The sequence below is a fragment of the Gymnogyps californianus genome, chromosome Z (genome assembly GCF_018139145.2).
Source record: "Gymnogyps californianus isolate 813 chromosome Z, ASM1813914v2, whole genome shotgun sequence".
In the NCBI taxonomy this organism is placed as follows: Eukaryota; Metazoa; Chordata; class Aves; order Accipitriformes; family Cathartidae; genus Gymnogyps; species Gymnogyps californianus.
The window spans coordinates 30,236,280-30,258,066 of NC_059500.1; the positions used below are offsets into that span (position 1 = coordinate 30,236,280).

Consider the following 21,787-nt stretch of genomic DNA (forward strand, 5'->3'; position numbering starts at 1 on the left):
TGGCTTCTCCTGATCTATTTCTTATATTTCATCATTTTTAATTTGTACTGCAGTACTACGTATTTCCTTTTGTCTGTTCATTTTTTCAGCTTTTTTCCTGCCTTCCCTTCTCCTCTGAGTCAGTGTGCCAGAGTTGGCCTCTTGACTGACTGTGGAAGTGTTGACTGCCAGCCAGCTATGGCAAGAATTTTGGATCATGGGATGGTATATCCACATGGATTACTTGTACTTCATCAATCTGTTTTTCTATCTGTATTGTACTTACCACAGGCAACCTTGGCATCTGGATCAATGCTGAGATGAGCATCTAGAACAGCATCACGTATCTGATCACACATCTTATCTAGAAGATAAAAATAAGACACACATTTCTTTTTGTGATAAAAACAAAAAAGTGATTTCTTAATAAAATTTCATTTCCAGTGGGCAAGAGACTTCTGTTTATAGACCATCTGCCAAGAGGCAATTTTAGCAACTTATATTCTGAAAGGCATGTCTTACCCTTTCACTCCTCTCCTCAAGTCAATCCTAACTGACATTTTACTATCATCTGCACAGGCCAGCAGCCTCCCAGGTGACGGGACAATGAAAAAGGCCTGCAAAGGCATCCTGAAATATTAGTTTCAGGAGAATAGAAGATACAAGTAGTAACGTTGGAAGAAGCATTTAAGCTAAGACCTTTCTGTAGGGGTTTTGCATTCTTCCTCTCTTTATTTTAAACTTTGTATTGCATTCTCTGTGTGAATTACCTATTCTGATCTACATCTTATAACTGTCAGAGGTCTGCACGTAAGGCAGTGTTTATCCCTTCAGTACCTCCAGTGGGGACCTCTGAGATCTCATGTGTCAACTGTTTTGGATGACAAGAGGCATTGCTCTCCCTACAAACAGGTACATTAGATTGAAGTCCACTCCTGCAATTATCCACAACTGTCTGGTTCATTTGAGTTTAAAAAAGCATCTGCAAACATTCTCTCAGAGACAAGCATTGGCCACTCACAAGTTTCCACAGTTATATTTCTGAGTTTCGGTCTTTTTTTTAGGACAAAAGCACTGGAGAAAAAAGGTTTTACTTATTCTGTCTTTAGCACCTATGACTTATTGTCCAAGCAAGACCTGAGTATGCCAAATGCATTTGGTTTGTTAAAAGTGAATGAGCAATTTAGGGGACAAATTGAGATTCTTTGTCTCATCAGGGTAACTGAACCAGGTAAAAGCAATCCATATTATTTTTTCAAAAGTACAGGTTTGAAAGGTTGCGTATCTGCAGAACAAACATGAGGAATGTGAACTAATCTCCACCCACCATCATTACCAAAAAAAGTATCCAAAATATGTTCAGCCACACAACTATACTGGATCTACAACATTGTCTATGTCAATAAGCCAGGTGCCTACATTGTTTGAAACAGCCTATATAATCATCTATGTAATTGCCAATCTAAAATAACTTCTCTTGCAGGAGTGAGTAACGTTACATATGTGCGTAGACTCGAGGGCCCAAAGAGGAAGTCAATGAAGAAGAATAACTGAATGTCCACCTTATGCTACTTATTTACTTTTAAAGATAATCTGGTCTGGAAGCAAACAAACATCAGAATGAAATTATAAGGTAAGAGTAGAGTTATTCTGTACCCCAAAAGATCTGTAATTCAATGCAAAGTTTAAATGCAAATTGAATTTTAGTATGAGAACTGTAGAGTAATATCTTCCAGTACAATCTAAAAGCAAGGAAAAGTGAAACATGCTAGCCTGTAGCTTTGAATGGATGAGCCATTTTGCCATCAATATTACCTCACTCAAATACAAACTAAAAACAGGCTAAAAGCAAAGCACAAGTGCTAAAAATGTATGTGCCCATTTTATTCACACAGGGTACAGTGATTTCAATGTTAGCATGAGATTTGCTTGTGGAGGTGCACAGGTCTCTTCTTCACTGGCATAATTTTCACAGTCTGAATCAGCAATTTCCGTACCTTTATGGTACTAGGTTAGGTAGCGGTTTCTAGTGTTTTCCCCAATCAAGCTGAAGGTAAACATTTAACCGTGCATTTCATAAGCATTTGCAAAGTCCAACAATTTAGAGGTTTGGAAAAAAGCAAAACAACAACAAAAGAAAGCCAGCTTGATAGCTGTAAAGCCTGTCTTCAGCTGTGTGTGCTGCATTGATCCCCAGCTCAAGCATTATCTTCCTGAAATTTCTTGCTAGTATATTAACTCAGAGAATGAGAATCCTGGTCAGTTACATAAGTTATATTGCACCTTCACCGATAAAAATTGACCACAGTTTGAAGACACAAGGACATAAGATGAAAGACAGAAACATCATGTGGTCATAAATTCAGACCCAGAAATAATTTGTGCAATCAAGTATAAAATCAGTAATGCCAAGTTCCAAAGTTTGTCATCTGGCTACTTTGTCAACAACGCTGAGGCAAACTGAGTCCTGAAGTTTGCAAAATTGATTCACACCAGAGGGTGAGGAAGCAGGAATAGCATAACCTGGAACAACAGATAAGTTTTATTGCCTTCAGCTATTTGCAGCATTACAACATACAGTGCAGTGTTTTAAAGCAAACAAGTGGTTGTGGTTGTGGTGGTTCAAGATATGATGCTACACGCTGCAGTGGTCTTGCAGCTGTTGGACTGTTCAGTAGGGGCTGGGCAGACAGACTAATATAACTGGTCTCATACTGTGCCGTTCCCACCTAATGAATAAGAATCCTGAGAATACAGATACACAAGAAAAACTTGGCTGCAAACCTTCAGTGTTTGACACCAACGTCATTTTCTCACTATTAGGTTTTTTGTCTTTCCTTCTACTATGGAGAAAGTAAGAGGTAATGTTATTTTTAGTCTGAACATTAAAATGCTCCATTTGAACGTTCCGCCATAAAAGGAACTGTTGCTACCTTTACTGTAAATTTGAGTCACTAGTATGTCTGCTGGAGGTCCGAACTTCCTCCAGTCCATCAATTAACATAGCTTCTAGATACGTATTTGTGTAAACAAAGCTGTGTGAAAAATAGCTGAATTTAATGAACAGCAATTAGAGCTGAAGCATTGCCTTGCAGTCCCAGACCTGGAAAACACAATGGCTTTGTACAGCCTACAGCATATGTAAACTTGTGTTAGGGAGAGCAATGTGGCAAAGAGGCATATGTAGTATTACAGCAGTATCCAGAATGCAGCTCTGATGAAAATCAATGCTTAGTATTCCAAAAGTTTCAGACATTCAGAGTTCAACGATCACTATAATAAATGTGCATAAAGTAATATTTTTTCATTACAGAATTAAAAATGAAATTGTAATTCCACTATATGTGGCAGCTCCAAGTCTACCTGCAGAAGAGCCCTCCATGTTTTTTTTCTCTCAAGTAAAAGTTTAAAGTTGTCTATGCCTGATTATATTGCATACTAAACAAATAAGACAAATTCTTGTCAAGCAAACAAAGACACTAATCTGAAGTCTATTCAAAATAATTAATTGGTTCTTTCTTTTCTACATTGGGGGAGATATGACTGAACTTTCATCAGATAGCATTCTTCAGTGCAAGTATTAATAAAAGCAAAGATTCAATCAGCATTTTTACTTACCAGGATGTCCTTCAGCAACAGATTCTGAGGTAAAAAGAAATCGTTTTTCTTTTTTTGAGGTATGAATTGACATGTCTTGGTATCTTTAGCAAGCCTCCAAATGAGAAAGACCTAAAGCAACTGGACTACAGAACAAGCACAGGCAGAAGGTGAAGTGGAAAGTTTAACGTATCTATGCAAACAGCTGATGTAATTGCTTCTGCATGTTTGTTCCTCGGAAGTTCAACAGATTAAGACTGATCTGTGTGGATTTTACAATGCACTGCTACAGAAACTCCCTTCATTAAGACTTTTGTGTTTGGTTAACCGTGGTCCTGCTAAACTCTCCAGAAGTGTTATCATGACGTGAAATGTGAACACAGCTAAGCCAGAGTTCAGTGCTTTTGCACACTTCCCCAAGCCTCCATTCTTACTCTTTCTTCTAAGTGCTAATTAAAAAGCAATTCAAAATAGTAACACAGCACAGAGATTTTATCTGAATTTGTAAGGGCAAATGATGCCTTCTCCTGGGCATAATATCCATATGTTGTACTCAGCTGCAGTAGGGAACTGTGCAGAAATGTATCTCTCTTTGAGAACAGATGTTCGTAACAGCTTCAGGTAGTAAGCTGTGCTCTTCTTCCTGAATACTATTTGTGTCAGTGGCTAAGTGAGGAGCTGTAGAGGAACCAACTGCATGCTCTGTAGAAACAGCGATGAAGACAGTGGGTTCATTATAAGTTACCTTGAATTCTGAGACTAAAAGCTATGCCCTAGATCAATAAGTCTTAACCTTGTCAATGGTCAGGCTCTCACAATTCATTTTACAGACCCCTTTTCTCCCACCATTTGCCTTGATGAAGAGATACTAGCAGGAAACAGCTGGACTCAAGTATCTAAACTAAGAGAAGAAGCGCTGCCCCTTTGGAAGCACTGTTTGCCTTTGGCTTATTTCAGAACGCAGTACAACAGCACACCGGAGCACCCGAGTACAGCACAGTGTCGCAGAGCTACCTAGGAACGACAACAGGTGCGTCTGGTCTTAAAAACCCTTGTCCTGCTGAGCAGCTCTACACCGCTGCAATACATTATATTGAGCTCAGCTTCTCTAAATCAGTAGTCATTTCTGAAAATGTTGCTCCATAAGCATGTTAAACAGTAACAAGAGTGGTACTGAGATGCAGGTACAACTTCAGCTACAAGTGAAGGCTTTACTACTGGCCATCACAAGCAAACCACATCCCCTACCAGGCCACCAGCAAACATCTCACAAGAGATGTGTGTTCATTCTGCAAAGAAGTCTTCGCTGCTAGGAAGCAGCATGCCTTCACTTTAGGACAATTCCCAGTAGTGAGGTATATGAGGTAATAAAAGCAGTAATGAAGGCAAAGCCAACCCTCAAAAAAAAAAAGCAAAATTGTATTTCAGCTGCAAGAATGACTGGAGAAGGCACTGCCTAACTGTGGTAACTCAAGTGGTAGCTAGTGTGCTGCAACAGGCCAGCCACCCTCTGTGAAAACCACCAGTCTACAGAGTGATACATGAAGAGGTGACTTGGTTGGAGGAAAGAGACCATCTGCACCCCTTTTGGTTTTGCCTTTTTTTTTTTTATCCTAGGAACAAAAGTGTTCAGCACATAACACCAAAAAACACCAGTTCTCAGAGGACAATGATTGCTTAAGGAGTGTGTGAAGGAGAGCAATAAAGAGGAAGACTTTAAACCACAGTTAATGATTATCAGAAGTGCCCTATGAAATCCATTAACTCATCTATTTCATTGCCTTTCTTTAGCTTCAGAATTTATTATGATACAATACAAAACTAAACTAGTCTTACAGAGATTTTTGTGCCTGGAGGTATTTCAACTTTGTGTAATAAATACGCTTTGAGCTCAAGTTACATGTTCAACAAAACACTTCATACAAAGCATAGAAAAACATTCATATGAAGAATTTCAGTCTCCTCCATCATGAATTCATATTTTGCTGCATTCCAAAATACTTGTGCTTTACATTGTGTCTTACACACTATTCTCATTCAACATATGCTCCTCAGCATGTTTTATAATGTAGGGTATATGTATACTCCAAGCCCAGCCTTGAATGTAAAAGAAAAGAAAAAAAGAAAATACAAAGATACAAAGAACAGTCAACCTTTGTGAGAAACCAAAAAAATGGGGGCAAGAAACACCAGAGCAGAGGGAAGAGGTGCCAGGGCAGGAGAGATGTGAAGGGAGGATGCTGCTGGAGAAAAAAGAGGCACAAGAGAAGTTGCCTGAGCAGGACTAGAACAGAGAGACACCCACGCAGGGGCTGACGCAGAAAAGAAGACACAGGGCAGGTATGCTTCCGAGGGGTCTGCCGATGGTAGAGGAGCCCATGCCAGAGGAGTGGAGATAGAAACAGGGAGGAGCAAAAGAAAAGCAGCACAACACACTGAGCTCAATTCCGTGCTCCCCATTGCCTCACCCAAGGGACTGAGGCCAGGAAGTGGGGAGCAGAGGTGTCCAGAGGGAAGCTGGGGTGTTTTCCCTAAGTGATCTTTTGTCTTCTTTATTTTTCAATACTAGAATCAGTCATTAAAAGTTTGTTAATTGGCAATAAATTAAGTCAAATTCCCTGCAACAAAACTGTTCCGTTGCCTGTGACAGTGGAGTTGTGTTTTACAAGGCAGCTGTCCCAGCCAAGAGTCATCTATCACTGGTGAATTTGTTCGAGGAATATCAATTGCGCCTCTAAAAGTCGTGTTTTCCTTTGCCTCTTTTGCTGATGTTTCTTGACCAAGTGTGAAAAACACCATCAGTGTCATCAGATTCAGAAAGCCGCTATGGAAAACGGAGAGATGAACTGGAAGACCTTTTAAAAATGGGATCACTTCAGCAGCTGAACTTTCAATATTGCTCTGCATCCCAGGACCTCACGAAAAAATTACTGTTGGAGCCACAGAACTGTACCTGTCCCAACTGAAGTCCACGCATATTCTGCTTATATTTGGCACACCAATTCAGTATTTCAGCCAAAGGCTTGCCCCTTTTTGTTTTACAAATTTATTTTTGCCACAGTTCTGCTATTTTCTCTCATCATCTATACAATACTTCAGTTCAACTTGCTTGTGAAAAGAGATTGAGTTCTGAGATCTCACAGTTGAAGTGGCTCTTGTGTCTCAGTCACTTCTGTAATCAGTTCAACAACGTGTGCTCCAGCTCAGACCTCTCAGGTCAGCCCCAAATGAAAATGCCATTCATTCACATACCTGCCTCAGGAGACTTCTGCAGAACAAATGCTGTTCTTATGGGCAAATGTATTCAGGCCCTTCTCTCTGGACTGTTTCTGGCACTCCACCAAGATCTCATAAGGTGATTTCCCAGCCCATTCTTTGCTAAGGCCCATTGCTAGTGCCTGACAAGAGTCTCCCCATACGCATGTTAAAAAGCTACTTGGCTGCTGCTTTTTTCCAGGTGAGGCCCCCCAGCTTTTCAGCTCTTTCCTCTGGCCTCTTCTTGCTTCTGAGTGCAGCCAAGATTCCTGGCTTTTCTCACATTCTTTTTTCCAGGAAGACCACTCGAAATTTCAGGCATATCACGCTCTCAGGCTGATCAGTTCTGGCATATAGGCAGGTCTACAGCATCTACCCACTTTCTTGCAGACCCCAACAGGTTTAAGAGCTGACTTCCACCAGACGTAGAAACACCTCTCTTGAGCAGAGTCTGGGGCACAGCTGAGTGATTTCCACAGTTTATTCCAACTATTGACTACATCATATTGTATTATTTCCAACTCCTAGTTATGAATTTCAGAGATCTCCACAGCAGTTCCAGCGTATCTGCTGCACTCTTCCTTCCCAAAAGTCTGTTACAAGTTTGTAGTACGTACTCAGCTGAGTATTTCTGATCTGTACTCTAAGCTTCAGTTGATACAGGAACTGAGGAAAATCAGTTGCCGTTTACTGGAGGCAGCAGTATCCTGTGCTACAAGAATGCAGTATTGTGATGTTTTTCAGTCTAGAACATCTTGGATATCTAATTCCCATCAGTAAGCTGAGCCAACTGTTTATGAATTAAACTGCATTCTCAATGTATTTTCAGACTGGAATTTGTGCAAACCTAGAATATTTTCACCCCGTCAGAGTGCATTTTTTCTCTCTGTAATTTGAGTTCTTCACATGATATTTGAATTCTTGGCATCGTCCCTGGATTTCTCTTATGAAATCTATTATTTAGTGAATAGCCTTTCTAGAAACTGAAAACACAAAGTTTATGATGACATAGACACTGCCAGACAAAAACCTATCACAAATTCAGGTATGATGCCTTTGAAGACACTGATTCTCTTTCAGTTACAGCAAGACTTTAAAAATGCACCCATTTCTCTGCAATAAAACCACATTGCAACAGTGTTTGAATCACTTCTGATAGAGCACAACTGGACTGGAAACTATAAGCCCTATATATTCCAAGTAGACTATCATTATGGTATGAACTAAGTGTGCCAACAGAAGTCTCCAGCTCACACCTCTGAAGGACAGAAGGTGGCACATAAAACAAATGCCAAATGGTTTGAAGTGATGGGACAAGGTTGGTTAGGCTAGTAAAAAAAACAAAACAAAAACCAAACCAAACCAAAACAAAAACCAAGGGGGGAAAAAGTTTCTTTGGAATTCAGATACGGATTTTAAAATATGATTTATGAACAAAGCCGAGAATCTCCAGACACTACAGCCTCTGGTAAGTATAATCTTTGGTGTATACACATTAGCTGTAAAGAGTTTTGCTGGCGCATAACACATCATTTATAACACTCTTTCTTCCCCCAGAGCCCACCAACTCATGTCACCTGTATCAGCCATCAACTTTAAGATTTCAAGACACCAATACAGACATTGCCAGATGCAAGGAAAATCACCCTTAATTCATACGTATTTAGTTATTTCCAGCAGCAGCACGAGTAACCCCTGGAAGCGCTCCTCCACCGCCCTGCACGGGAGACCCCCGAGCACTCCCTCCCGAGGAGGCCGGCGGCTGCCGCCTCACAGCGGGCCGCGGGAGGGGGAGCACCGCTCCCGCCCCGCCCAACGGCCGCCGCCGCTGCCGCCGCGGGCGGAGCGCAACGGGGCTATGTCGGCTCCGCGAGCCGCGGCGCCGGGCCCCGGCGGCGGGGCGGCGGAACCCCAGCCGGTGCCGGTGCCGGTGCGCGGCCGGGGGCTGGAGCTGGAGCTGGGGAGCAGCACGCAGACGTCGCACCGGCTGCTGGCCTACAGCGATGCCCTGCTCTCCATCATCGCCACGGTGATGGTGAGCGCCCGGCCCGGCCCGGCCCGGCCCAGCCGCGGCGTGGGGCCTGCCCGCCGCGGAACCCGGGCCGGCGGCGGCGGGGTGGCGGGGCTCGGGGCGGGCTGGCGCCGCGGGGAGGCCCGGCAGGGCGGCCAGGCCCGCGGACCGCCGTTGGGCGGCGTGAGGGACAAACCCCGAGCAACCGCAGCTTGTTCCGGGCGTCCCGGATTGCGCCCGCGCCCTGTCCGTGCGCTTGTCTGCCCGGCGCTTTCGGGGAGCCGCGTTCGCCTGTTCCCCTCCCGCCCCGTTGCTGCAGCGCTGCCCCGAGATGTCGGCGCCGGTCCCGGAGCCTAGGAGCCGTGTGCCGGCGAGCGCGGCGGGCCATCCCCGGGCAGCAGTGCCCGGTCGTGGCGGGGGGAGGTAACGGCGTTGTCCCTGGGCGGCCGAAGAGTGGTTCTGTCTTCCAGAACTGCAGGCTGTTAGCAGCTACGTGATCCAGGAATATTCGCGGCCACCTAAGTTTTTTAGATTTAATAAAGCTCTCAATAAGGAAAAGAATGTCATATACTAATAAGTTGTTGTTATTTCAGATTTTGCCTGTGGCTCACACAAAAATACATCCTGATCAGGTACCATATGTCTTTTGTTTTGTTGTTTCTCGTGTCTTTGCAAGTACATGTAACATCCTAATTTAGCACACCCCCCTTCGTTTCAAGTTCCAGACTTTCAAAAAGCCGAAACCATTAAGTAACATTAAAGGCAACAGAAATTTCCCCTAGGGGGAGGAGCTGTTGAACTTGGGGTGAAAAACTTAAATACTGAAGATCTGTGTAGTCTGCAGAAGTTGTTATATAAAGCCCGAATGAGCTGTATATTGTAGGCCATAGATTTTATCCAGTTACTTTTGTATGAAAAATGAATTGCCCATCTGACCAAAATATCAGAAAGCATCTGCTCTTTTTGGTGATACATCGTCACTTAGAGAAGCCACTTCTATAGTGCAAGCTGAATGCTGGTTTTAAAATCATGTTAATAATAAATGTAATCAGAATAAGCAAAGGTGGAAAAAGAAGACTACAGAAAAAACTAATTCTAAAAGAAACAGTAATGTTAGAAAACATAAATTAGTCATTTAAGAAAGTTTACAGGTTTTTTTTAATCATGATTTATTTTTCTGCTCTTAAAAACAGCCCTAGACAGAAATATTTTGTCTCATTTAGTTTAGGAAACAAGAATGATCCATAACACAGCAAAGACGCAGCATGAGTCTATTTAGGCCTTTGTGGTAGTACATGCAAAGTTTGCTGTGGTTAAGCCCTCCCCTTCCTCATTGTTAACAATCATGACATGAAAACCTGTGTGATGCTTCTACTCCAGAAGTCAGTGCTAAGAAAAGAAAAGAGGCATTTTGTGGCCAGCCCTCCTCTGAAATGTACTATCACAGTAACAGTGATGGGAGAGTGCATAAATGAATCACAAGGTGAACAGAGCATTGGGAAGCCCTTTTACAGATTGAAGAGGTGTGTTGGTACATCATATGCCACTAACTACACATTTCAGCATACTTACAAGTGTCTAATAAGCAAGTTCCTCTGCATGGTAGTAAAAAGATTTGTTGGAAGAGAACTGCATTCTTGGCAGGCATTTTGAAAAACTATTGCATGACTGCATGTCCTTCCTCATTTGCAGATTTTCCTAATAATTTCACAATGTAACATTTAACTTTCTCTTTCCTTTCTCCGTCTCTGGGTGTCACTTTCTATTTCAGAAACTAGGTGAAAGTGTTCAGCAACTTCTTCTAGCAAAAATTGCAGTCTACTTGATGACCTTCTTAATAGTCACAGTGGCATGGGCAGCTCATGTCAGGTAGGAACACAGTGTTTAACGCCAAAGTTAAAGAAAAACTGTTGTTTAAGAGGACAGGAGATAACCATGTGTTTGATACATTTCTGTCTTGCTGATATATTTCTGAATTGTCTTTTGTTGGATAATATAAAAAATTCTTGTAAAGAAATGCTACGCTAAGGAGTGAATAATTGTACTCTTATACCACTGACAGTGATACAGAGAAAAACAAGCATTATATATCTTTCAAATTAGTTACTCTTCATTTTACTTCATATTCTAGATGGAATTAAACTTCTAATTATGCTGAAAAAGCATGACTTTGTAACTTGTGTGCTACACAAATAGAGGAACTGTTATAGTACAGTTGGCCTAAAACTTGTCTCTCTCAGTCCTCAGCAGTGCTTCTCACAAAGTCAATTGTAATGTTGCAGATGCTACTTTTTATAGAGCTGTGGACACAGCCACCGGGTCTTGGTAGTTAAAAAGAAGTTGACATACAGGCATCATACTGGAATTGGGGCAGGTTTTGTTTCAATTTTGAAATTTACAAATGATACTATATTCTTTCCTTAAGTAAGTGGATTGACTGCATTCTAATAGAGGTGTGCAACCTGTAATTCAGTACTTGAAGCTGATACTTCACATCAGTGCTTTTATCACATTGTTTTTCTTTGCTTGCATAAGTAAATGCTGAGGTATAGTCTTTGAATAGTTTAGGGTTTTGTGGAGGTTGGTTGGTTCTATTGATTCTAAGTGACACTTCTGTGGATCAGGAATTTCTTAACAAGGTGTGGGGCAGTTTGGAAGAAAAGCTTATTTTCTTTGCATAATAACAACTATGCTGTATCTTCAGAAGAAATAGTTTTAAGCCTTAAAATTCTGAAAATACTCTAGCCCTAACAGCATGAACTTGCCTCTGTTCTCCCAAGTAAAACTCAGAGAAAATCAAAATAATAGCTCTTCACAATGGCATATGAGACAGAAAAATCTGAGACTCTGGATGGACTCTGAACATCTGGATCTGCTCTGGAAGATCTGTGTAGTGCTACTGCAGGACTCAGATCCCTACATAACATTGCTTCGTCTGACAAGCTAAAAGTCAGTCTGGTGCCTATATTTTTATTTTGGCATCAGAGCAACAAATGGACTTGTTCATGTTCTTGTGTGAGCAGTGAACAATGCCTGCTGGTGAAAGTCTGCCTTTGTTCCTGCTTCAGAAGCATTTGCTTGAGCAGTGAGCACAGGCTGTCAGTCTCCAGTTAGTTCTGGGCCTTGCCTGTGTTTAAGTAAATAGGTGATTAATTGACAGCTAATGATAGTTGTCCTGTGGCTCTCAAGCCTTGTGCAGCTCACTAGCAGTTTGCTGGCTGTCCTGTCCTGGGTGTGTCAGGTGGCAGAAGATAGAGCTGTTCTGGAACAAAACTTCTATGGGAGAAGGCAAACCAGTAGCCTGCCCTGTGACTTGTCTGCATTTCATCCTATAGTGAAGTGGCAAGTCATCCAAAGAACCGTCATCAACTCCTGCTCCCGAATCACCTCTGTATCTTCCATTTTCCAAGGAATGACATCCATTTGTAGCTCACTGCCTTGTTAGGTTTTTGGTGTGTGACTTGATGGGTCAGAACTGACATCTGGATCACTTCTTCACAGATGAATTGGCTGTTAACAATGGTGAAATTGACTTCAAAGTAAATATATAATTTCAGGTGTAGAGGAAGGATGGGTGGGGGTGGGAGGGAAGCCAGTTTACCACATCATATGCCACTTGTCCTTTAAATAGAAACAAGGTTCTTAGTAACTGCTCCATGATTGAACTTGACTGTTCGTATTTCACTTTTCAAATTTTTCTAACAAATTACTTCCATGTTTGAGCTAATGAGTTTTGGTAGCACCTGGACTGCTTGTATAAATTCTGGAGCAAAGGAAATCAAGTTCCCCTATAATATCACAAACGTACAATTTGTATACAGTGGTGTAAAACCTATTTTGGGATCTGGCTTGTTCATGATATCTTGCCTTGCCTTGACAGGTTGTTTCAGGTGATAGAGCTTATAGATGATGTCCTTGCTCTTCTAAATCTGGTGAGTCTTGTCAGACATGCTGGATGTTTAACTAGCAAGTACAGGTCACTTTTTCTTAAGTCTGTATGTACATATCCAAAAGTTTCTAATTTAAATAGGATAACTCCGCCAAATTTCCAAGTCAGAAAGATACAAAGAGCTTGAATTCCTCCTTGCCAAAGTGGCTGATTGATAACTAACTTACTTTTAACTTCCACGTGTTTTACTATAAGCCAAAAGAAGCTCTGCAACAGGTTAGTCTGAAGTTCATCTGAGGGAACTGAAGAGGCGCCTATGGCAAAAGCTTTTGACTCTGTTCATCTGTGTCCAGCTGAAGTATCTGTCCTCCAGGCTTAAGAAAATGAAATGCTATGTCTTTTGTGGCAAAAAATCGTAGTGGTAGGTTTGAATTACAGTTATGTGTTCAATCATTTCCTTGTTTAAGTTGCTCAGAAATTCATTCTGAAGCTTATTTGAAACAGAGGATTATATGATCTTTCAAAAACTACCACTGAGAGACCAATCTCTGAATCAGTGTTTTGAGCTTTACTCTTGCCTAAATCTTATATCTTAAAAATTCTTCATTTATTTGAGTATGTTTTTTAACGAGCCAGCCTGTAATATCTTGGTTACTAATAGTTGTAATGGGTTGCTGCAATGGTGAACATATTCTTGCTTTCAGCTAGAGCTTTGTATTTTGCTATATTGTTTAAAATTCTGTTCTCTGACAGTATGCAACCACACAGTTAATTTAATTTTGTTAATAAAAATACTGAGTTTAACCTCCATGAGATGACACTACAGGAAATTATGTTAGAGGGCTAGCTTAAGGCTTGTAATTCTTATCTAATGTAGCTTTCAAAACAATGCATTTCTTTGTGCTTGAGGTGTTTTTTTTTTAATTTGGCTTTTTTATATATTAAATATTTGTGATCAGAGATTAATGTTTTTGACAAATCAGAAACACCTCTTTAGGAGGTGTGGTACTTTTGGCATTGCTACTTCAGAAAGAAGTCTGTTAAGAACCATAGCAAAACTTTTACCCGTGGTATTGGTAACAAAACTGTAGTGTTTTCTAAAATAAGCCTGTACGGTTTGTATAGCAAACATGGAAGATGTGTACAGAACTAGCCATTTGTTACAGTCAAAGCTCAGCAACTTCAGAAATGTGGGTTTTTTTCATGATGCAGTATGAGCATTTGATCTGTTTGTGTTGCATTCTCTGGACACATCTTTAATGAGGGAATTGCTTGCTTTGTATTTTACCTAGTGTTTCAGTACGCTTTTTTCTTTTTTAGGCTTGTATGATGATCATAACTTTCTTGCCATACACAGTAAGTACTTTTCTAAAATTTTACATATGTTTAAATTACAGGGTTTTTTTCTTTATTTATTTGGAAGGACTTTACCAAAGTATTCAGAAACCCAGGAAAGTGTTATTATAGTATAAACCCTGAATCCACTGTAACAGTTAAGCCTTACTTTTTTAAAATTCATGAGGACGTGTTACAACCTTCAATTACTGCGTGTCATAGACCTGGCAGAAAATGGGTATTCTAGAAGAAAAATTGTAATCATGGAAAGTCATAGTTTCCCATGATTTCTTTTAAAAAAGCAGCTGTATTGAAGAATGTCAAAGTGGCCTGATGAGAATTTTGCTTTTTGTAAGGGAACTAAAGCTGTGTTTCAAAGTCCTCTTTGAAGATGACAGAACATTTTTGTTTTGTAATCTAGACAGAGTTTTTGGTATCATTTTTGACTTACCCAGCAAGGTTGATTCTGGCAGCCAATCATTCATTTTTTACATCTGCAAATTTGATGTTCTGCACAATTTCTGGTCAGATGACCTTTAGACCTAGCAAGAATATTTGCAACTGAACACCATATTAGCAGAACAAAACAGTTGCTTAAAATGCATCTTGACTTCTATTGTATGTGTAGAACAGTTTTATATGACAGGCACCTGTTTCTCTGTGGATATATCTGTGTTATATATTAGTCTGCAAAGAATAAGGCTGTGGTCAGTAAAACAATGTTTATCACCAAGAGCACATACTTTTTACTTTGCCTTGAAGCTGAAATAATTTTTGGAAAGTTGTCAATGTTACCCTAATACTACTCCCTGCTTTTTCTGCCCCCCCAATGAAGCTGCAGAAATTGATACAACAGGGAGCCATGGAGGTAGAGAAATTAAAAGGCTCAAAAAGGTATCCTAATATCAAGAATTTTCATAGCTCTGAACATCTTGTCCACGGAAAACACTGTTAAACTTTATGCTCAGCTACAAGCCAGTCTGTAGTTATTACAGGGACATAGTGTCAGAGAAACTAAGGCTTTGCAGTATCAACATGAGAGCAAAGCTATCTCTCCAGATGCCTTTGGTTGGGATGCCTGCGTGTATTTGTGGCTAGAAATTGCATTTAGTGGAATTATGTTGAAATGCAAAGTATTATTTAGGGGGTTGAGTTTCAGTGCTTCCGTTTCTCTACTGTTATTCCTACATTTCTTCTTAATTAAATATTTGATCTAGTTGCATTTTTTTGTAGTTTTCCTTAATGGCCTCCTTTCCAGAGGTACCTTTTGGCATTTTCCTGTTCAGTGTCTGTGCTGTTGTCATTGGCCTTATACAGGTATTGGAGCTATCCATTTACATTTTCACTTTTAAATAGATTTTCTTGAGTAGAACTAAAATTACTTAACTATGGGTATAAATTGCTAAATGTCTTTTTTGTTGTATAGCATTCTTTTTCAAAGTTGTGCCTGTTGTGGTAATATAGTATCTGTGTATAAGATGAAAGTTTGCATTGCCACTGTCCTGTGAACCTGATTTACGTAACTAAACCAGCTGATCTCGAAGTCCACAGAATAGTAATTTCCTTTCCCACTCTTTAAAAATGCCTTGGGGAAATAGCAATTGACTTTTCCTGCTGAGCTTCTTACTGAGCCATGCAACAATGGCTGAGTGAACACGGGCTTTCAGCCTCAGTCCAATGGCACTGGTTTTCTCCTGGTGCAGTGCCTTGTTGCTTTCTGTTCCTTATTGTGGAGGTCTTCATTCCTCTTCGTATAAGATCCATGGTCATGGCAAGCTCTGCAGAGGAGACTAAAATCTTGACATGTAGTGTACTGTGAAATCTCAGAGTTTCTAAGACCAGCCCTCCATGTGGGAGTGAAGAATAAGGTTGAAAGTGTTTTGGCATTTGTTGATTTATAGTTTTACAGTTTTATATTTGAAATGCTGCATATACTTGTACATAATGACTTCAGTAATGCTCTTCTCCTTGCAGGCTGTGATAGTAGCGTATGGATTCTATCACCCACACTTACTGAATCAACAGATACAGGTGTCTGAAAATCAGAATTTCTATAAACGTCATATCTTAAAGATTATCCTAAGAGGACCAGTTTTATGCTTTTTAGCAGCCATCTTTTCTTTTTTCTTTATTCCTTTGGTAAGTTCTCCCAGTTAACCAAAAACTTTGATGTAGCAGTTTATATTAGTTGTATTTAGGACTGTGTATTAAAATAATGATGTCCATGTTAAATACGCAGACTTTCTGAGTTGCCAGTTCTGTGGTGTTGTAATCATGGTTGCTATTTTGCATTGAAGGTGTTCGATTCACAGATACCAATCCATAATTTGATCTGTGATTTTGGATAGTTTTGAAAGAATATTCTGCTACAATATTTGCTTTACTTGCTCTGCCTGATTTTTTTTAATGCTTCTCTTAATTAGAAGCAGGTCTTCTAAACTGTAACTTAGGATCTTGCTCATCATAAGTAGGTGAGATAATGTGGAAGGTTACATGAAATAAACATCACATTGCACAAACTGCAGACAAGTGAGTATAATTGCTGCACTAACTCAGAGTGTAAGAGCAAATAGAATAAGCTGACCAGTTAGCCAACCTGCATCTCAAAACAAATGTTTTTGGCTAAGGCCAGCTCTTACACAGCCTTTTTCTCTGCCATCTTTATTAAATGGCAGTGAGTTGCTCCTACTTATTAATAGCTTTTATCTTTCTCAGAACCCCCACTTGGAACTGAAATCTAGGTTTTGGATGTGTCCTGAGCTTCCTTTCCTTTGTCTTGTTCTTTAGAAAAAGGTGGATTTAACTGAATTTTGAGAAAGATTCCATGGGGATTAGCAGTGTTTAAATAATCCCCAAATTTGGGAAGAATCAGGTTGCTGTTGATAAAAAGGACAGTTACGAGTCCAAATGTGAAAAGGCCTAATTTTAGCTGAAAATATGTTTTCCTCTTACACCCTTACTTCCCTCTTCTCCCTCACCTTTTTCACTAGTATATTTGCTTTTAATATTAATAACAGTGAAATTAGTCTCCAAGTTGCTTTTGTGCTTAGACCTGTGCAAAGCCTGTGAACCACTTATGACCCACTGAGGTGTCTTTGGGACACAAGTAGTAGAATCATAGAATCATAGAATATCTCAAGTTGGAAGGGACCCTTAAGAATCACATGGGATAGTTCTCCAATTCCAAAGAAGCCATTACTGTATTTTCGTTAGCAGAATTATTTCCCTTCTTGTTTTAGCTTGCTTCATTACTGGTACTAAATTAGCTATCAAAAAGCAGTACTAGGTTGCACATGCAATATTCAGGATGTGCATGTGCATTTCAGGTAAGCCTTTTCCATGTCATAAAGTCAAGTTTTGTTTTTATCAATGTGATTATACCTAAAGATTGAGAGTAACAGTTTCATATTAAACTTGGCAGGTAATTTATATTTTGATAACTAAATTTAAACTGTGTTCATTTTCCTCTCCGTAGTCTTATGTACTTCTTGGGCTCGTAATCGTTTTTCCGCATCTCACTCGATTCATTACATGGTGTAAAACCAAGATTGTTGGTGAGTAACAATATTCATAGGAGTATGTTCAGATATGTTATTAGGTTGTCAACATGTTATCCAAACAGCCTGGAATGAAGTAATTTTAGTTCTTCTTCCATTTTCAGTCTTAGAACATAGTGATTTTGCAGTTTATTGCTGTGTTTCCAAACGGTTTCTCCCTTGCTCTCTGGTTTCCCTTAATTTGTGACTAGATTTTTGTAAGGCACAATGCATTCAGAGATCATTTCTGAGTGCAAAACCTCTCTGGTTTGTCCTGAATATGCACATGCATGCACACACACACAAGTATATGAATGATGGCTGCAGGCCATCTATCCCTTTTCCCTCCTAAAAACGGAGCATGGGGATTCAAGAATATAGGAAGCAAGCCCTATGCCTGTATCACTTGCTTCCCAGCAATACTGTATGGTCCCACATTTTCAAACTGGCAAGCAAAGCACCTACAAATCAAACTTTTTCAGGGTAATTAACAGTTTAGGGTGTTACATCTCATTAATCTAGCTGCTGTGGTCTAAAGGTGTGCCTTCACACATGGCTTAAGTCAGCCTAAATCCATGCTTCCTTCCCTCACGCTCCTTGCTTATGTCCTTTCTGCCCTCCTTGTGTCAGCACTAACAATTGCACAACCACACCAACAGCCAGAGCTGCTCTTAAACTCTGCTGAGAAGGAGGTTGCCAGTGCCAAAATAAAGGAGAAGGTGGTATCATGCAACCTACTTAGCGAAAAGGTGGAGTGTCTCTCTTTGAGAGCAATATAAACTGACCACAAAACCATTGAATAGATCATGTCTTTGGAATTCGCACTCCCGAGGTGAGTCAGAAGAATAGCACCTTTGTGCTGCTGCTGCTGCTGTTCAGCCTAATACAAGTCCGTCTGTATACACTGCAAATGGGAACATACTTTTGACTCCCCCATGTGGCAGCAACAATAGACAGGGAGGCAGAAATGCTCTGAAATGGCTAAAGCCAGGCTCTCAGAGCCAGAGAATAAACACATACAAATACTGCCTGTGCTTACTGCAATGGAGGCACTGCCATTCACAGTCCCGTCAGATGGCTGTGATTATACTTGCTTTTCATTCAGTTCCTCTCCTTACTTCCTCTGGAAGCTGTAAGCTTTTTCTTCATCCAGCCTATACTCCTGAAGTGGTACCGCTTGGCTAGCTGGGCAGTAGAGAATCCAGTCTTTAGGGATGTGTTTGACATTTGCTATAAAAGTTCCAGAGCCCCACCTTTTGATGAAAGACTGGATTTATTTTAAAGCAGGCCATTTGATGTCCCAGTGCCATCCCCATGCTCCAGTGAGTTTTTTCTCCCATGCAGTATAAGTTCTCCACTCTGTCTTAGAGGACCTACAGCTATTAGAGCTTCCCAAGGCACAGCATCATATTTGTTTAGCTCAAATGTTTTGTTCAATTACAGCTTTGAGTCATTATTCACTTGGTGGAAATGATCTGCCATACAGTTTAAAGGACAGGGCTTTTTTGTCCCTGAAGCAGTTGTTGTCCTGAAAGCAACAGGAACTTCAGGGAGAGGCATGGCTGCCAAAAAAGTGGAGTGACTGGCCTGTGTGGATGAATGGCACCCTTCTTTCTACAGAAAGATTTTGGCAGATGGGGAGAAAGGGAAAGGGAGGTCACAGTAGGTTAACTACCTTGTTTTATACTACCTGATTTTGTCTTTCATTAGTAAACATCTGGATTTGTTTCCAGGTCAGAGAGGTGAAGAGGAGGAACACCATAGCTTAGAAACCTTCACTTTTTACCTCAGTGAGCCTCTGAGTAAGGAACGGGTAGAAGCATTCAGTGATGGAGTCTATGCTATTGTAGCAACCCTACTCATTTTGGATATATGGTAAGGCTTTGTGTTGCCTCTTACACTTTGTGTTGCTAAATATAATATTAACTTTTGTCTATATGTAATATTTGAGGAAATAAAATTAACCAAACATTGTCTTTGACTTCTAAAACCTGCAGTCGTTACTTTAAGTATGATTTTCTGGAAAGATACAGAACACAAACAAAAGATTTCTAACACCCACATTTCAGCAGTAGTGATCATCAGCCTATTTAATGTATGTTGGGGTGGGGAGTCTTGAAGAACAAAGCTTCCTTTTTGCTTAGTCATGTTTTCAGATAAAAGACTTTTACCAACAAAAGCTGTTTAGTCACTGTGGCAACTTTATTACAGTAACCTGAAGGAATGCCAACTTACTTTCAGATTTCCTTTCATATCTAATTTATTTGCAGAGCTGTTATTTGAAATGCTGTTTTTAAGTTACAAATTAGAGAACTACAAAGTGGATGCCTGTTGTTCCTTACTTGCTCAGAGTAAAACAACATAGTTCAGTATTGCTCCAGGTGTGTTTTTATAACAATAAGAGGCAGAGTAAAATAAATTTTCTCTCCACAGTGAAGACAACGTCCCTGATCCCAGAGAAGTTGAGGAGAAGTTCCATGGCAGCCTTCTTGAAGCTTTAAGTGAATATGGGCCAAACTACCTTGCCTACTTTGGCTCATTTGTAACAATTGGTCTCCTGTGGTTTGTCCATCACTCACTTTTCCTTTATGTAACAAAAGCTACACGATTAATGGGACTGCTTAATATACTTTCATTGGCGTTCATTGGTGGGCTTCCGCTAGCTTACCAGCTGACCAGTGAATTTGCAGAGAAGTCTCACAATGAAATAGAAGCCATTCAGGTCAGCTGTGTTATCACTTTCTTTGCCAGCATATTTCAGTTTGCAATATGGACTACAGCCCTCCTCCATGAAAGGGAAACTTTGCATCCTTTTGCTAGATATGGTGGCAAGGAGCATGCCTTCATGTTTGCCAAGCTGGCTCTCTACCCTTGTGTAAGCCTTGGGGCCTTCTTTCTAACATGCTTGTTAAGTGAATTTAGCACAGCAATTTTCCATCTTATGCAGATTGTAATCCCATTTGCTTTTCTTGCCCTGCGCATTTTTGTTAGAATTTCTTTAACTGTCATGAAGTCCGTGATGTCTCTCTCCAGACGGAAGGTTGTATTGTTAGAAGAAGAGGAGGCATGTTTGTCTCCTACTGAAACACTGTCCTAAATTTCTGCTCAGTGCATGTGAAGTTATAACATTAACTTCAGTTCTTCTAACTCACATTATCTTCATGTGTGGATTATATTGATCTAAACCAAAGCGTGTGTTGGCCGTAACTGGGGCATATTTAAGTTTTAGCTGGTCATGCTTGAGACTCTTTCTCCAAAACCTGTAATTGAAAAAATTGGGTAAATAGGGGATACAAAGAAAAGCATGTTCCCTTTCCTTTAGAGTTACCCTTTTGGAAAAAATGCTGCTTGACATGTAAGTGCAGTGATGATCGATTAAGAAGTGCACAAACAGATGCCCAGCAAAATGCCCTTTTTTCTGACATATGGCAGTCATTATGGCAGCCAAATACAGGTATAGAAGCTGGTTGTGCTACTGCAAGATAGGGAGTGAGGCTTGGAAGACATGGAGACCTCTGGATTTCCGGATGGTGCATCATGGTAGAATGTTTGTGCATACAGGTTGCTGGTCTCCCCCCCCCCCCCCTTTTTTTTAATGGTTACAATGTCTCTTCTGCATAGTCACAAACTTGTGATAGCATTTTGAAAACTACTTGTGTTTGAGTGGCTCTGAGCATGAGTTTAGATGGGAGTTGCAGTTGTGACCCACATGCAGTCTTTCAGGCTACCTGAACACAAGTTCTTCAGGTATATCTGTTCTTTTAAAAAAGGATGTATTTAACAAATGAGGATTCCTGGGGCTATGTATCCAAAGTTTGAACTAGTTTTGGTATCTCCCAGAGAAGAGATTCAAAGAACTGTAGGACTAGAGGTAAATTTGTTTTCACTTCTGAAGCAGCTGCTCATCTGAAATGAAAGGTTTGGATTTCTCAGGCTTTTTGTGTCTGTGTTCATGCCCATTGAAAGGAATATCTTTCTGTTATTCTGAAGGCATGATGTCATATTCAGAGAGAGTATGAGACTTTCCTGCCATGTGTAAGATTTCCCCATCAGGTAAGGGAGTTGAGTTTTCCCCTAAGTAGAGGCTAACTAAGGGATCCCACAGATTTCTGAGTCAAGACAGCAAAAAAACCTAACCCTGTAGAAGTACCAGTCCATGGCATGTTGAATTTCTTTTACACTTAT

General features: G+C 40.4%; 1 protein-coding gene across 1 annotated transcript; it reads left to right on the top strand.

The window, feature by feature from the left end:
* The first annotated feature begins 8,748 nt into the window (after positions 1-8,748).
* On the top strand, positions 8,749-21,164 carry TMEM175 (transmembrane protein 175). The gene is made up of 10 exons (XM_050913296.1): positions 8,749-8,866; positions 9,436-9,474; positions 10,614-10,711; positions 12,723-12,774; positions 14,052-14,087; positions 15,300-15,383; positions 16,041-16,205; positions 17,542-17,620; positions 19,336-19,477; positions 20,036-21,164. Exons 1-10 carry the CDS (start codon positions 8,864-8,866, stop codon positions 20,697-20,699), a joined length of 1,362 nt encoding a protein of 453 aa, XP_050769253.1. The 5' UTR covers positions 8,749-8,863; the 3' UTR covers positions 20,700-21,164.
* Positions 21,165-21,787: the final 623 nt, after the last annotated feature.

Coding starts and splice junctions, on each gene's coding strand:
- TMEM175 (XM_050913296.1), top strand. Junction 9,475..10,613: donor CAAAAATACATCCTGATCAG/GTACCATATGTC, acceptor TTTCTATTTCAG/AAACTAGGTGAAAGTGTTCA. Junction 15,384..16,040: donor TTGTCATTGGCCTTATACAG/GTATTGGAGCTA, acceptor TTCTCCTTGCAG/GCTGTGATAGTAGCGTATGG.